The sequence below is a fragment of the Urocampus carinirostris genome, chromosome 6 (assembly GCF_059441175.1).
Source record: "Urocampus carinirostris isolate Australia breed hairy pipefish chromosome 6, RoL_Ucar_1.0, whole genome shotgun sequence".
Classification (NCBI taxonomy): domain Eukaryota; kingdom Metazoa; phylum Chordata; class Actinopteri; order Syngnathiformes; family Syngnathidae; genus Urocampus; species Urocampus carinirostris.
This window is the reverse complement of record NC_142354.1, coordinates 8,157,620-8,172,531: the sequence shown is the minus strand read 5'-3', so window position 1 is coordinate 8,172,531 and position 14,912 is coordinate 8,157,620. Positions and strand designations below refer to the sequence as shown.

Here is a 14,912-nt window from a genome sequence, read left to right as displayed (position 1 = left end):
AACAGATGAAAAAAGAGGAATTGGTTTTCACCATAGGGGTGTTCAACATGGGCACCAGGGGCCACAGATGGTTCAGAAGATGTTTTTTGCGGTCCGAATTGTTTCAGTTGAAAATCGATAAATTAAGGAGTGAGAAGTCAGGGAAAAATATGAGTGAGTGATTTTAGATGCGTTAAATAAAGATAATGCCAGAATAATACCGAAAAAGATCAAATATTCCTGTTTTCAGTTCAAAATTGGTAAATTAAGGACTGGGAAGACTAGGAAAATCTAATTGAGTGAATTGAAATATATTAGTTTGAGATAAAGGCATTTTTATATAAAAATATTGAATAAAATGTTAATAAATACTTTCTTTTCAATGAAAATGGAAGAAAATGTATTGATTGGAATACAAATGAGTAAGATAACTCGTTGCAGATTAATATACGTCATTTTCACATTAAACAGGTGAAGCTAAAATAATAGATTTCATTGGTTTGAAAGAAAAAATTAAATGAGTTCAACTTTAATAGCGTCAACTGGGATAAATAATTGCATTTTTCGACATTGAATTGTGTTAAATCTAGATAAATAAAATGAAGGGTGAGTTTGATAAGAATTTCAGAAGTCTAGCGGTTAAGAGGAAGAAAATAAAGAGCTAGTGTGAGAGAGCGTGCATGAGGAAGGAATGTTATTTTGATAACAGATTGTTGAAGAGCAGGTAGGGAAGTTAAAAAACAGATGATGTTCTTTTTGGGACTCACGAATTATTGCAGGAGTTGGGTATAAAATTATGCAGAGCTTGCAGTATCGCTGCAGTCACTTATGTATAAGGAGGAATTTGAAAATATAACTGCATGGGAAGAAGGATAAAAAATAACGTCTACATGGTCATTTAATTAAAAGAAAGAATGAAACAGAAGTTGAACAAAAAGAAAAAGAGGCTAAAACGATAGAGGATGAAGGTGAAACTCATGATTGCGAAGCATTAGCAGAGCAAACAGCGAAAAGTAGAGCAGATCTAAAAGACACTCCAATGGACAAACCCTGTTTTTTGATGGTTCCTCAAAGAAAGATGAAACGGGAAAAATGAGGACAGGCTATGCTGTAGTAACACATGATAAAATATTAAAGGTAGAAGCATTACCTTAACATTTTTCAGCTCAAGCTGCAGAGTTGGTGGCCCTAACAGAAGCCTGCAAACTTATGAAAGATAAAATAGCAACAATATACACAGATGGCCTGTATGCCTATGCAACAACTCACGTTTGCACAACACTGGAAAAATAAGAGGTATGATAACATCAACAGGAAAACCAGTGCCACACGCAATACTGCTAACAGAACTATTACAAGCAGTGCAGCTGCCAAAACAGTTAGATATATGCAAATGTGTGTCCCATACACCAGAAACAAACCCAGTTTCAAAGGGCAATGCATTTGCAGATAAAATAGCAAAACAAGCTGCACTACAAGAAATAACAGTTCTAACTAAGAAAATGCCTTAAATGACAAAATACTACAAGATGTGCTACAACAATCACCTAAACCACAGCAATAACTCTGGAAAAGAAAAGGACCACACCTAAAAGATGGAATCTATAAATGACCAGAAGATGAACCAATTCTACCAAAAAATCTATACAAATGGGAAGCAATACTGAGCCTTGGGAAGACAGATGTCTCAACAGGAGGGATAGCGGGATTGATAACCTATGGTTTTAACTCCTGTTCAAAATAATCTTTTGTAGAACATGTTTGATATGTGCAAAGCACAATGGTCAGGGTAATCTAAAACCAAAGAGAGGACAGTTTCCAAAGCCAGATTATCCATTCCAACACATTCATATGGACTTCATAGAACTTAACAATCTGTTTAGTGATAATAAATTCATTCTCAAAACGGATAGAGCTTTTTCCTACAAAACACCCAGATGCGCTAACAGTAGCTGAAGCATTATGCCAAGACATAATTCCACGATATGGGATTCCAGAAAAGATCTATAGTGCTAATGGTTCACATTTTGTAAATCAAATAATAACTAAAATGGGCCAAGCATTGAATATAGACTTAAAACTTCACTGTGCCTATCACCCACAAAGTGCAGGGTTGGTGGAAAGGATAAATGGAACTATAAAAAACAGACTTAGGAAGTGTATGGAAGAAACCAAAAGACCATGGACTAAATGTCTAGAATTAGTAAAACTGTATATCAACATCACCAGTACAAATGGGCCAACACCATATGAAGTAATATTTGGTAGACCTTACATATTACCACTCTTAAAAATATGTGGGAAACTGATGACGAAGGTACTCTGGCTGATACATGAGAAAAATGTTGCAGCACCAGAAGCAACTGGCGGATCGCAATGATAACGATGATACACTTTCCATGTCTCCACAGGAAAGCCAGTTAGTTGAACCAGGAGATTGGTTCCTGATAAAAAGCATAAAAAAGAAACACTGGCATTCACCTAAGTGGGAAGGGCCCTACCAGGTATTGCTAACCACAGGCACAACAGTAAAGATTGCAGAACGAAACACATGGGTTCATTTGACACATTGTAAGAAAGTAATTAATTATGAATAAAATAACTTTCTATCCTAGCATCCGCCTTGACTGTTCTTAGTTGCATCATTGTAATAGCACTGTGGTACCTACTGTAGAACTGTAGTTCCTCAACAAAACTTTCAGAGGAAGTCTGGCTACAAAGGGGGCTGCAATTATAGTTCGCAGTCGTCTCAAACCAGTGAAGATTGTCCACAACTCTGGAAGTTTTAGGAGGAATTGCAGATCTGCAGGTAGAATGCTCACTCCTACGCATACAAAAATGGGAGCGGTAGGCGGATTGATAGTAGCAATAATAGCAACATTTTTATTGTTATTTGAAGAAAACCTTAATATGCAAAAGAGAAGAAGAAAAAGAACTCTCAGGAAACAACTGGGGTGGCGTTGGCCCTATCCCAGGTTTCTCCAAGACCCCCACGGCCCCTGAGATGCTTTGGCACCCGGCAGTGGTGAAGCCTTACTTGACGCTCCTTGCCGGGAGCTCCAACTCTGCAACTCTGGAGGGCGCTGCAGGGTCACTTCAAAACCTGTCGGCCGGTCATTGGAAGTTTGCGGCGTACATCCGTGCTGCAGTGTGAAAGGAAAAAGGACTTCCCATCCTGGTGGAGCTGCTGCGACTGGACAAAGATCGAATTGTGTGTGGAGACCACATGCCACGGACCCTTGTGTCACACTATTTATTATGTCCAAATGCTACGACAGCTAAGGTCACTGCTCTTGTGACTCAGCTAGATATTACACTAGGACCAAAGTCGACGTCTCAAATCTAACCCAAAATCTATGTGAAACCGGATACAGATGATTGGTTCAAAATTACTACAGGTATTTCAAAAATAGATAACAATTGGCTTTTAATGGCTGAACAGGCTGCTCTGGCACCTATAACAGATTGCATAGTGTGCCTCGGTGCAAGGCCCTTACTACAGGTTGTACCCTCGACTAGAGATGCAAAATGTCTCTTGGATGTGATGAACAATACCTTACCAACCACTAACTGTTCTTTTTGGGACAAAGTATATCCTATCACATCCTCAGAAAAACAAAAACCTATGTTCTCTAACAAAGTAGCTGCAGGAAACTTTTCTTGCATAAATAGAACTGGTTTAGGCAAACAAATGGGTAAATTAAATTATACACAATGTCACTCAGTGCAAGGTGTAGATCTCAACTTCAAACCTCGTGAAAGGTGTAGATATCAACTTCAAACCTCGTGAAAGGTGTAGATATCAACTTCAAACCTCGGTCTCGAAGTGACATCTGGTGGTGGTGTGGAGATAAGCTATTTGATAGACTACCGTACAACACCACAGGATTCTGTGCATCAGTATGACTGATTCTATGAGTATCTATTACTCCATTTTCTGTGACTGAACTATTAGCTTCAGAAAATAGTGTACTTTCACACACCTGGAAAGACGAGAGAAAGAAAAGATCATTGGGCTGGAGTGAAAATGACCCTACCTACACTGATAGCATCGGAGTACCCAGAGGAGTACCTGATGAATAAAAGTTAGCAGACCAAATAGCAGCAGGATTTGAATCACTTCTCTGTTGGTGGTGCTCTATTAATAAAAATGTTGATAGAATCAACTACATCCACTACAACGTGCAAAGACTGGGCAACAGCACGGAACAGGGCTTTTCTGCCATCCACGAACAGCTGTCAGCTACCTCTCTTATGGCTTTCACAACGGGATTGCTTTAGACATGCTCTTAGCAGAAAAAGGAGGTGTTTGTGCTATATTTGTTGATCAATGTTGCACATTTATCCCTAACAAAACCGCAGCTGATGGAAGCATCACTAAGTCTCTAGAAGGCCTTAGGTCCCTCAACAGCAAGATGAAAGACCATTCAGGAGTTGACACATCAATGTGGGATGGTTTTGGACAGATGTTTGGCCGTTTCAAACAGTTGGTAATGTCAGTCCTAATGTCCGTTGCGGTTTTCACTCAATTCTTACCTTGTGTGGATGCTGTTGTATTCCTTGTATCCGAATATTATGCACCAAACTGATTACCCCTGCTATAACACCTGTTAAATCAGAGGTATCAGAAATGTATGCACTTCTCACCCCAAATGGTGAAGCTCAGAAAGACCGTTATGATGATGCTTCCTTACTTTTTGACTACGGTGAACCAAACTACACCAACACCAACGTTTAACCTGAGTGTAACATGAGTACTATAACATGATTCTGTAACTGAAAATCGAGAGAAGAAGTTATTGGATGACAATGAGAAATAGTGCAAAGTGAATAAACAGGAGGGAAATGATGGATTCAAACTGTAAATATGTTATTCTACTGTTGCATACTGTGTGCCATTCTTGCTTAGTGTGCCATTCTCGCCTAGTTCAATAGTAGTAATATTGTTGATACGATAACATGTTGTTGTGAGTGAAAACAGGTGTTGATATGATAACATGTTGTGAACAGGTCTCAACTAGTTTTTTCTCACTCACGCTCCCTTTAGCAGAAGAGACCTTATGTAAACTCGGGCGTTCCTTATACAATAAAAAGGCAAGGACAACGGAGACTGTCTCCGGTCATTCTCCTTGCAAGTAAGTTATACTCACGTGTCTTCTTTGAGTGCAGGTTTTATTACAAGTGTTGGGGTTAACCTAACATTACCACACCCTATAGGGCAAGTCTGCTTTTGTTACCTAGGAGATTTAATAAAAAGGGCTCAGGAGAGGGTTTTTCGAACAGAATTGAAATTTTGCATTATGAAGGTTACAGTCCTCTCCTGTTGTTTTTGCACGTTAGAAATCCTTTGATGTCTTCTCTCTGATTGTTTGAAGTCTGCTAAACTACAAACCTATATGTAATTATTATAATAGAGCAAATAATAATGTATGAAATAAAACAAATATGTAAATAGAAAAATCAAATTACTACTATTCCGAATCAAATGTGTCAAGAAACCGTCTTGAACTTTAAGTTCCTGAACATTAATTAAACTTTTGACATGAGCTGTCTGAGGAGAGCTTTTCACAAAATAATTTATTGTAATATTAAACGGTCCCTGCAGCTTCGTGGACAAATGTTTCAGCAGCCACAGAAAAGTAACAAAATGCCTTTGAAGCCTCAGTTCAACAGTGGTGACGGTATTCTCCCCTTCCTGGGGGTAGCATCTATATCGAACTCTCTTGGGTTACACTGACATTAAACTTTAATATAGTCAAGATGTCCTGCAGGACTTAAGTTCTAGATCCCAGATGTAGCCATTTTTAGTTTTTGTGAATGACTGGCAATGTATTTTTCTGCATCAGGAGGTCTGAGTATTCTGGACACCGAACGCAAGCTGGTATCTTCCGAGGTTTGGAGCAAGCTGGCAGCGTACTTCCCCAAAGCTCAGGAATTTAGCCAAAACCAAAGTACCTGTCCACAGTGTCTGGTGAGTTGTCAACCCTCAAACATCATTTTTTTGTCTCTTGGTTTCTTTTTGATCACATATTCATTGTATTCTTTGTGTGTCTAGACTCTGGAACAGGAAGAAAAGGACAACGAAGCTGTGAGTAAAATGATGGCTCTGGACCAGAAGAACCAGCTACTCAACCTCTTCCATGAGAAGAACCGGCCGACCCTTACCAAGTGGCCTCAGGTACTCGAAACCTTCCCCCAAGAAAAAAGTCAGTGTCCTGAATTTTATGTTTGTTTTTTCGCTTTCCCCAGGACACAGACATTCTTTACGTTGTCCCTCTGTTTTTTGTGGATGAGTGGAGAAAATTTATCAGGTAGGAAGCTCAAAGATGTATATATTTACTTGTATGGTAATAATCATACATTTGACTGTTTAAAGGCCTCATTATTTTTGGCCTTCTTGAGGTGTCACAAGACGTACAAGGTCTTACTTACTATAGGCCTATTGTTTTTGGTCTTTTCATAGATTCACATGACGCAATTATATATAATATATTAAATCAGTTACTACCAGGCTTCATTTTTTATAGCCTCTTTGTGGTGTCACAGGGTGTGGCATGTATATTGTTATATTTTTATTCATTTACTAATGAGTTTTATCATGGTGACACCAGACCTGCAGGGTCTAGCTTTTGGGCCCTAATTTTTGGCCTTTTCTCTGTGTTTAAAAACCTCGATGTCACACTATATGCTGGGTGCGTGATGGATATAGTTTTCCTATATTTACTCATTTACGAATAGGCCTAATTCCTTTTGGCCTCTTCCTGTTTTCACACGACACGGAGGGTTTATGACAGTTCCACTCAATGAGACGTGGTCAGTTCTTCTCAGTTCCTTTATTTCTTGGTTATCCATCCATCCATTAACTGCACCGCTTATCCTCAGTAGGGTCGCGGGGGTGCTGGAGCCCATCCCAACCATCTTCCGGCAGTGGGCAGGGGACACCCTGAACTGGTTACCAGCAAGTCGCAGGGCACACAGAGACAGACAAGCCACTCGCTCATTCACACTTAGGGACAACTTGGACCGGCCAATTAACCTGACATGCATGTTTTTGGAATGTGGGAAGAAAACCTGACTGCCTGGAGGAAAACCACGCAAGCACAGTGAGAACATGCAAACTCCACACAGGAGGTTCAATCTCATGACCTCAGAACTGTGCTGCACACGCGCTAACCACTGCGACGCCGTGCTGCTGCTTTGTTAATGATGTACAAAAAAATGCTTGTCATTGATTTTTAAGAATACAACTTTGGAAATGACTGCCTCAAACTGTCTATGAAATGGCATTAGAGTGGCAAAATAGAAAGAGAATGTAAGTAGATAGATAGATAGATGGATAGATACTTTGTTCATCCCCAAAGGGAAATTCACATTTCCAGCAGCATCCCTGAGCTGAGAACAATCGAGAACAATCGAAAATAACACGGGAGCTGCTGGAGTGGCTGCCATTCGTGACGGCGCCGGAAGAAAAGATTCAATTTGAATCATTTACAAACAAACAAACAATTGAATCATGTACAAACAAACAAACAAAATATTCATGTTTCAATAAGTGGAGTGTTAATAAAATATTTCTGATACTGATATAACCAGATAAAACTAATTTTAAGTTACCTGTCCAAATGAATGTTGTGCCATCTCACCTTTCCCACTCTCTCTCCTGAACAGCAGAGCATGTGTAAGAGTAGGGAGTGAGACAAGTGAGTGGTTCCCTGTGTTGACTGGTGTGAGACAGGGGTGTGTGATGTCGCCATGGCTGTTTAATGTGTACATGGATGGTGTGGTGAGAGGTGAATGCAAGAGTATTTAGCAGAGGTGTAAGAGATGATGGACAACAGTGGAACAGTGTGGCAGGTAAGTCAGTTGTTGTTTGCAGATGACACAGCGCTTGTTGCTGATTCTGAGGAAACATTGAGAAGGTTGGTAACGGAGTTTGGAAGAGTATGTGATAGGCGAAAGTTATGTGTCGATGTTGGGAAGAGTAAGGTGATGAAGTGTTCACGTGATGGAGTGGGCATGACGTTAGAAATCAGGTTACATAAACAGGTGCTGGAAGAATTTGAAAGCTTTAGGTACTTGGGTTGTGATGTGGCTGCAGTTGGTGAAATGGAGTGCGAGGTTTTGCACAGAGTGAATCAAGGAAGCAAGGTTTTGGGTGCCCTGAGGAGAGTGATGAACAACAAGAGTATGAGTATGGATGTTAAGAGGGGACTGTATGAGAGTGTGATTGTGCCGACTGTGTTGTGTGGTGCAGAGACTTGAAGCCTGAACGCAGATTTAAGAAGGAAATTGAATGTTTTAAGATGAAGTGTTTGAGGACTATGTTAGGAGTGACAAGATTGGATAGATTGAGAAAGGAAATTGTGAGAGACAGAACTGGAGTAGTCGTGGAACTGAGCAAGCGTGTTGATAAGAGAGTACTCGGTTGGTTTGGACACATGGAGAGGATGGATGAGGAGCGAATGTTGAAGAGGATCTACAGAGCAGAAGTCAATGGAAGGAGACCAAGAGGAAGGCCGCGATTGACGTGGATGGATGGTGTTATGAGTGCACTGCAGGAAAGAGGTCTAAATATAATGGAAGCTAAAGCTCTTGTTGGTGATAGAAAGGAGTGGAGAGGAGTTGTAAAAGGATAGTGGGATTGTGGACGCATTCTTAAGGATGGGCTGGGCACCCGTATGATGCTGCAGGGGTAAACCAGTGAAAGCTGACGGGCCCTGCTGTTGAACAAAATAATGTGTTGTGTTACCCTGACCCTATTTACATGGCCGCTTTCTGGTGTCCCGTTTCATCTGGAGGGACGAAATCATGACCAACTTAGGTGCCGAGGTGCCTAACTTGTGCTCAATGCTCCAAGTTTTAAGTTTTCGTTGTTGTTCTAGATTGAACAAGACCAAGGATTTTGCAAAAGATGTTACTCTATTAGCATATAGTTAGTGTGGCATTTGGCACTGTACTCACTCCACTGTCTATTTCTCCAATAGGAGACCCACCAAATCCTCTCCAGTTTCTAGTGTGGGCAACAGCCTGCTGGTTTGTCCTCACGGAGGCTTTATGTTCACCTACGACTCATTGATCAACGGAGATGCGCAACAGTGAGTTTTCGTTTTTTTGTTGCGCATATGCGTGAGGTTTCAGAAATACTTTGCACTTTGGCTTTTTGGGGCTGGTAGGATGTCCAGCATTGTGGCTCTCTTAATGCCCATGAAGTTGTCATCCAACATTCCAAATTTGGGTTCATAGTGTTGGATTTCTCCTATGCAGCATTTCTCTGCTCTGGCCCAGCGAATGGGAGATCATTAGCAAACTCTTCATTGTGGACCAGCCCATATCTATCCATTGTTCACAGGAGGACACGACAACTGGTCCCATCACTAAATACAGCACTCAACCCGGTAGGAGACCAGTGCTGCTGTAATTTGGCTGACTTCATTGCTTGGTTTTATCAAGTCACACATTTATTGTATTCAGATCTGTGCTGGGAGTGCAGAGAGGGATTCCTTTTCCAGCAGCAGAAAGACCTCCGAGAGTACACCCAAGCTACAATCTACGTCCGCAAAATCATTGAAGACAAGAGGGTGGGTGAATGGTTTTACGACACAACTGGCTCGGTTTGATATGATAATATGAAATGCAAATGATCTTACATTTTGAATAGATGATCAAAGAAGCCGTTCAAGAGATGAACGCCAGCAGCTCGGAGACAGAGGAGGAGAAAGAAGAACAACCTAAGGTAGCTGGGGGGAGGGATCCATGGGGCTTAGTTTATTACCGACTACAATAGACCTTAGTCAGCCTACAATATTTTTTGCGTTATGATTTGGAATAAAATGCTTTTAGGGGTTCTCTCTATGGCATTTCTCCCCCACACTTCCACATCGTCAACAAATTATTTGGGGTGCCCAAAATCATACAATTCAAACTCAGCAGTGTTTGACTGCTATTTGCGAATCTCAGCTCAAATGCTGGTCTGCTATTGATGCACTTCACGGCCTCACTCAGATTTTCATACGCCATCGGCTGAACTCTCTCACTATTCTATCTGTTCGTTCAGTTAAGAATCTCGTGTAACAGGCTTTAATTTATACGCTATAGGTCCCAATACTTGCAGTTATCCTAAATGGAGATGAAAAAGTATGATAACCATGGTATTTAAGCTTGAAATGATAAAAATATAAGAAGGCACACGCATCGTCCTTCGCCAATTTTAAGTGTTTTTGTCTTTTGACATTTAAAAATTTAGGAGGAGAGAATAATATTACATTCCAAGATAAAGAAAATTGTATTCACACTATAGATTATCCAGACGAGTTAGCTGAATGTTGCTAAACTACAACACAGCCCCTTGAGGCCATCCTGTTAATCTGTTAATAAACAATTAAAGGATACTGCTGGAAATGTGAATTCCCCTACGGGAATGAATAAAGTATCTATCTATCTAGACATCTATCTATCTAGACATCTAATGTACAGATATGCAAAATATATTAAGAGCAGTTGTGTGGGCAATTATATTCAGTTATTTCTATGGACAATAAAATTTTAACTCGTACACAGTTTTGACTAAAAACAGTTTTATTTATATTTTGGAAGATTATTATTTAGTTTTACCAGGAAAAGGTGAGGAATTTTGATTTATTTGAAAAATAATGCCTCAATTCAACACACTAATGTTAATATGTGTGAAGTACTCTTTCATACATGAATTTTTTTGAACGCATGTAAATCTTTACCAATGTTTTGCGCAATGCTTATTAATTGAAACTTTATTAATATATCCAGGGATCAGAATTTTCCGCGGATCCGCGGATTTCCGCTGTTTTTGAACCCCCAAAGGCATTCCGACTTTTTCACTTTTTCTCTTGCGTAGCAAACAAATTCAAAATCCGACTGTCTCACTCTTTCCTTTATTGCTCTGGCGCACCCTGGCGGCCGTTAGAAAAATTGGCCGCATTGTTTCCGCCCTGCTTTATTCCTGGACCCTGGCTATTTCAGCTGAAAATGAAAATCTCCATTCTGATCCCTGTATATCAGAAATAAAAACGTTTGGGTTGGAGTGACGTCACTGGTCGCCATGTTGGAATGGTCAATGTTTAAAATAGTTTGTAAATATATTTTTTAATCCACCAAATCCAAGAATCTCGAGGCACAAGCTTTAATTTCTTAACTACGGGTTGCCAGACTTGCAGTGATGATAAAGGGAGAAAAAAAAGATAACCATGAAAATGAAGCTTGAAGTAATTAAGAAATGAGACACGCATTAACTTTGCAATGGCGGTTTCCAATCGACTATCGGGACGATTTTTAGGAATAAGAAAGTCAGAAGGGTTCTACTGTATCTACTGCTTGCAACGGCGCTCTGTTTGACTCGTATTGCTATTGTTGTCATTCGAGTGTGAAGATGGTGCAAAGCGGCTTAAACTAAGCGACGGCAGCAACGCAGAAGGATCTTCTCCTGCGAGCAATACGAGCAAACTCGGGGGAATCAGGAGGAGTACACGGCACCGCAAACTCCGGGGCGAAAAAGCCCTCATTGTGTCTGCCAATCAGACCCTCAAAGAGCTGAAAATTCAGGTGAGAGTGAATGAGAAGTGGGCTGCGTAGGTCTGTTTGTCCGCCATATCACTATGACGGAAGCCCAAATGAGCTTGTCACGGTAGTGCTTATGGACCTTAAAGGTTGTTCGTTCCGAATGCTTGAAATCCTTCAAAATGCTTGAATTTGAGCTGAAGTGCTTGAAAATGCAATAATTGTTGCCGTTTCCATGTTTTTTGGCAGTCTTATTTTGGGGTCTTAATTTAAAACCACTGTACTTCTGCATATTGTTTTTTTCTGAATTCCATCGGCTAACCAATGTGTCAATCATCATTTCAGTTGGTTTCTACTGGCTAAAGATATTTGAAGCTAAATTGGTGATCTCCATTTTATCAATACAGGTCCTTTTAGGCTTATGCGGGCTGTGGACCGTAAAAACAAAACCTGCAATTGGTTTTAGAGTGGTGTCAACAATAGTTCAGAGGCTAACGGCCATATTGGGAATAATTTTAGGAGTCTTTTTTTTTTTTTTTTTTTTTTGTAAACACAAATTATGTGGCAAACAAACAAATGCAACAAGGAACGTCAAACTATGTAGAAATGCTTTTATGCAGATTTTTTTTAATCTTTTGGCATTATCGTGTGATGTGGATTCAATATTTTACACGGTTGGGTTCACTGGAACCTCTTGAATCATCTGCCTTTGTGCATCATCTCAATAGCTGACTCCCAGGAGACGTTATTGAATAGAATAGAATATACCTTTATTATCATTGTTGCAAAATGGGTTGAACATATTGTGACAACAAAATTGGCACTCCAGTCTCACATTTTATTGAAAGAATGAAAAAAAAACAAAAAAGATAATTTACACAAGAAAGTGTGGGCATGTAGAGGCAGAAGATATTTATGTTGGGTGTTTACATACAGTTTTGGGATTGGTGAGCTATCCCGGCTTTATAATTTTCGAGTATTTTGTTTTGGACTGATTGTGATGTTTCTGTGATGAGTATGTGTTATGGTCATCGTATCTTGAAACAGTGTTTGAAATAATGTCTGCCCGGTTGCCCGGGGCTTTTTCAAGAAAAAAAAAAGATTTTTTATTTTTTCAAATCAAACGTTTGCTTTATTCCGATTATAAATCTTCGTTCGGTTTGGAAATTTCTGAGTTTCGTTAGGTTTGGCAATTTTCATACTTAGCAGCCAATCCGAAGCCTACATCGAATAACTTCGTGCTTCCAGACTTTCCCGAGCGTTATAAGGTAGTGCATTTGCATATCATTTTCCAAAGTAGACGCACAGAGAACACAAGAAAAATGGAGAAGTGGTTAGGAATCAAGCCAAAACCTCGGCCCCAGAAGAAAGGTTCAAAAGAAGCTAACAAAGCATCGTGGAAAGAGGAGTTCACGTGGCTTGTAGCAGACGACGCAACGCAAACATTGCATGAATGAAGACAAGTAAATACAGGTACATACTGATGGCAGATGGAAAACATGCAGTGAATGTTATAAGTAGATTTATAATAACTTCATTTTAAAGTGTTGTACTGTTTTTTTTGTTTTTTGCGATGAGTCGTCTTATTGCGTTTCAAGTTTTGAAAAATGGGGCAGGCAACTTTATTGCTGGGCAGGCAACTTTTCAGAGTTGTCTGCCTTGGTGTCCGCTAACTTTTTGTCACGAGTTTCAGACACTGCTTGAAACCCAAGAGTTTAAGAGTTTCCAATGTTATGTGGCATGACCTATTTCAGTGACTGGTGACATCGTACGGACTCCTATTTGCTTCTCAACAGTCGGAACGTTAAAGAGTCAAGAGCAGCTTTAATGTCCTATCGTGAGCTAGATTTCATATTTTCTCAATTGAGTATATCTGGAAGTAGGCTTCCCAATTTTACTTTTGGCTACCGTACTGTGTCGTTATCTAACATGCTAACGCTTCAGTTTCAAGTGGGGAATTCTTACACACTGTCACTTTAATCTTGAAGCTGAGGACTTGTATTTTGGGATCTGCAATTCCTTGTATTTTTCTTTTCCGGCAACCCCTCAGATAATGCACGCCTTTTCCGTGGCGCCGTTTGACCAAAACCTCTCCGTCAACGGGAAAAGCCTGACTGAGGACTCGGCCACGTTGGGCAGTTTGGGCGTCATCCCGGAGAGTATCATCTCGCTGAAAGTAAACGATGCAACTTTGGATATTTTTTTTTCTTATTTTTCCCAATAAAATCACTTGTGTTTTCTCAGGCTGATGAGCCAATCGCTGATTTTGCAGCCATGGATGACGTCTATCAAGGTAAGTGGCATTATTATAGTCGAGCCCCAGGATATGCCATCAATCCGTTTTGAGTGGAAATGAGCGTACAGTATGCTGACGATGCTTTCCGAACCCCCAGTACCTCAGATAAAAAGATACTAATACTAGAGGTCGAACGGTTACAGATATTTGGGAATTTGACTAATGTTGGTATCGGCATTTTTATTGATTTGACGGACCGAATAAATATATTTAAAACTGGGTTATTTAGGCTCAGATTCAGCCAAGCCTCTTTCCCACTTTCCTACCTTCTGTCTCTGACGCTACCCACCTCGCTCTGTCTGATTGGATAAGCAACCAGGGGCGAAAACCACTGAAGCGGGAGCAATAATGTTAGAGCGGCACCTCTGCTTACTAGTGCCAGTGATTGTGAATCAAAACCTTTTTAGGGTCTGAATCATTCTTGTGTTACATTCAAATTATTTGTGTAACAGTCGATCTTTTTGCAAAAATTGTACTCCAACGAAAAAAGTGAGCTGACACACAGTTCTGTATTGTGCAACCAACTTAATAAATCCAGAAAATGTTCGTACTAATAGAAATCTCATATAATAGTTGAGTAAAAACAAGTGATGTCTGTGGGCCTTGCAACCTTTCCAATATGACAATTAGCTAGTTTGTTCCATGGGCAGCACAGCGGCGCAGTTCTGAGGTCATAAGATCAAACCTCCTGTGTGGAGTTTGCATGTTCTCCCCGTGCTTGCGTGGGTTTCCTGCCGGCACTCCGGTTTCCTCCTACATTCCAAAAACATGCATGTTAGGTCAATTGGCCGGTCCAAATTGTCCCTAGGTGTGAATGAGCAGCAGAATTGTCTGTCCCTGTGTGCCCTGCGACTGGCTGGCAACCGGTTCAGGGTGTCCCCTGCCCACTGCCCGAAGATAGCTGAGATGGGCTCCAGCACCCCCGCGACCCTACTGAGGATAAGCGGTGCAGATAATGGATGGATGGATAGTTCGTTCCAATTAGAAAAACTAACTCGTGTTGCCGGAAAGCCAGCAGAATACAGTATAACTCGATTGTATGTCTAATTTTCAGTGGGCCTGCCAGAAGAGGGCTTCAAAGGTCAGTTCCCCCAGCCAACAACATTCC

The 14,912-nt window shown here is 40.5% G+C and overlaps 1 protein-coding gene and 1 pseudogene across 1 annotated transcript in view; both read left to right on the top strand.

Moving 5' to 3' along the window:
* The window catches only part of usp48 (ubiquitin specific peptidase 48), a 32,557-nt gene that overhangs the window by 17,486 nt on the left and 159 nt on the right, over nt 1-14,912 (top strand). The window contains exons 17-27 of the mRNA XM_088337715.1: nt 5,826-5,950; nt 6,035-6,157; nt 6,229-6,290; nt 8,964-9,074; nt 9,244-9,374; nt 9,451-9,557; nt 9,638-9,712; nt 11,374-11,553; nt 13,559-13,684; nt 13,753-13,801; nt 14,859-14,885. Of these exons, the coding sequence (XP_088193841.1) occupies nt 5,826-5,950; nt 6,035-6,157; nt 6,229-6,290; nt 8,964-9,074; nt 9,244-9,374; nt 9,451-9,557; nt 9,638-9,712; nt 11,374-11,553; nt 13,559-13,684; nt 13,753-13,801; nt 14,859-14,885 (1,116 nt within the window). The remainder of the gene's footprint in view (nt 1-5,825; nt 5,951-6,034; nt 6,158-6,228; nt 6,291-8,963; nt 9,075-9,243; nt 9,375-9,450; nt 9,558-9,637; nt 9,713-11,373; nt 11,554-13,558; nt 13,685-13,752; nt 13,802-14,858; nt 14,886-14,912) is intronic.
* Nucleotides 2,275-4,260, top strand: LOC148363712 (uncharacterized; annotated as a pseudogene).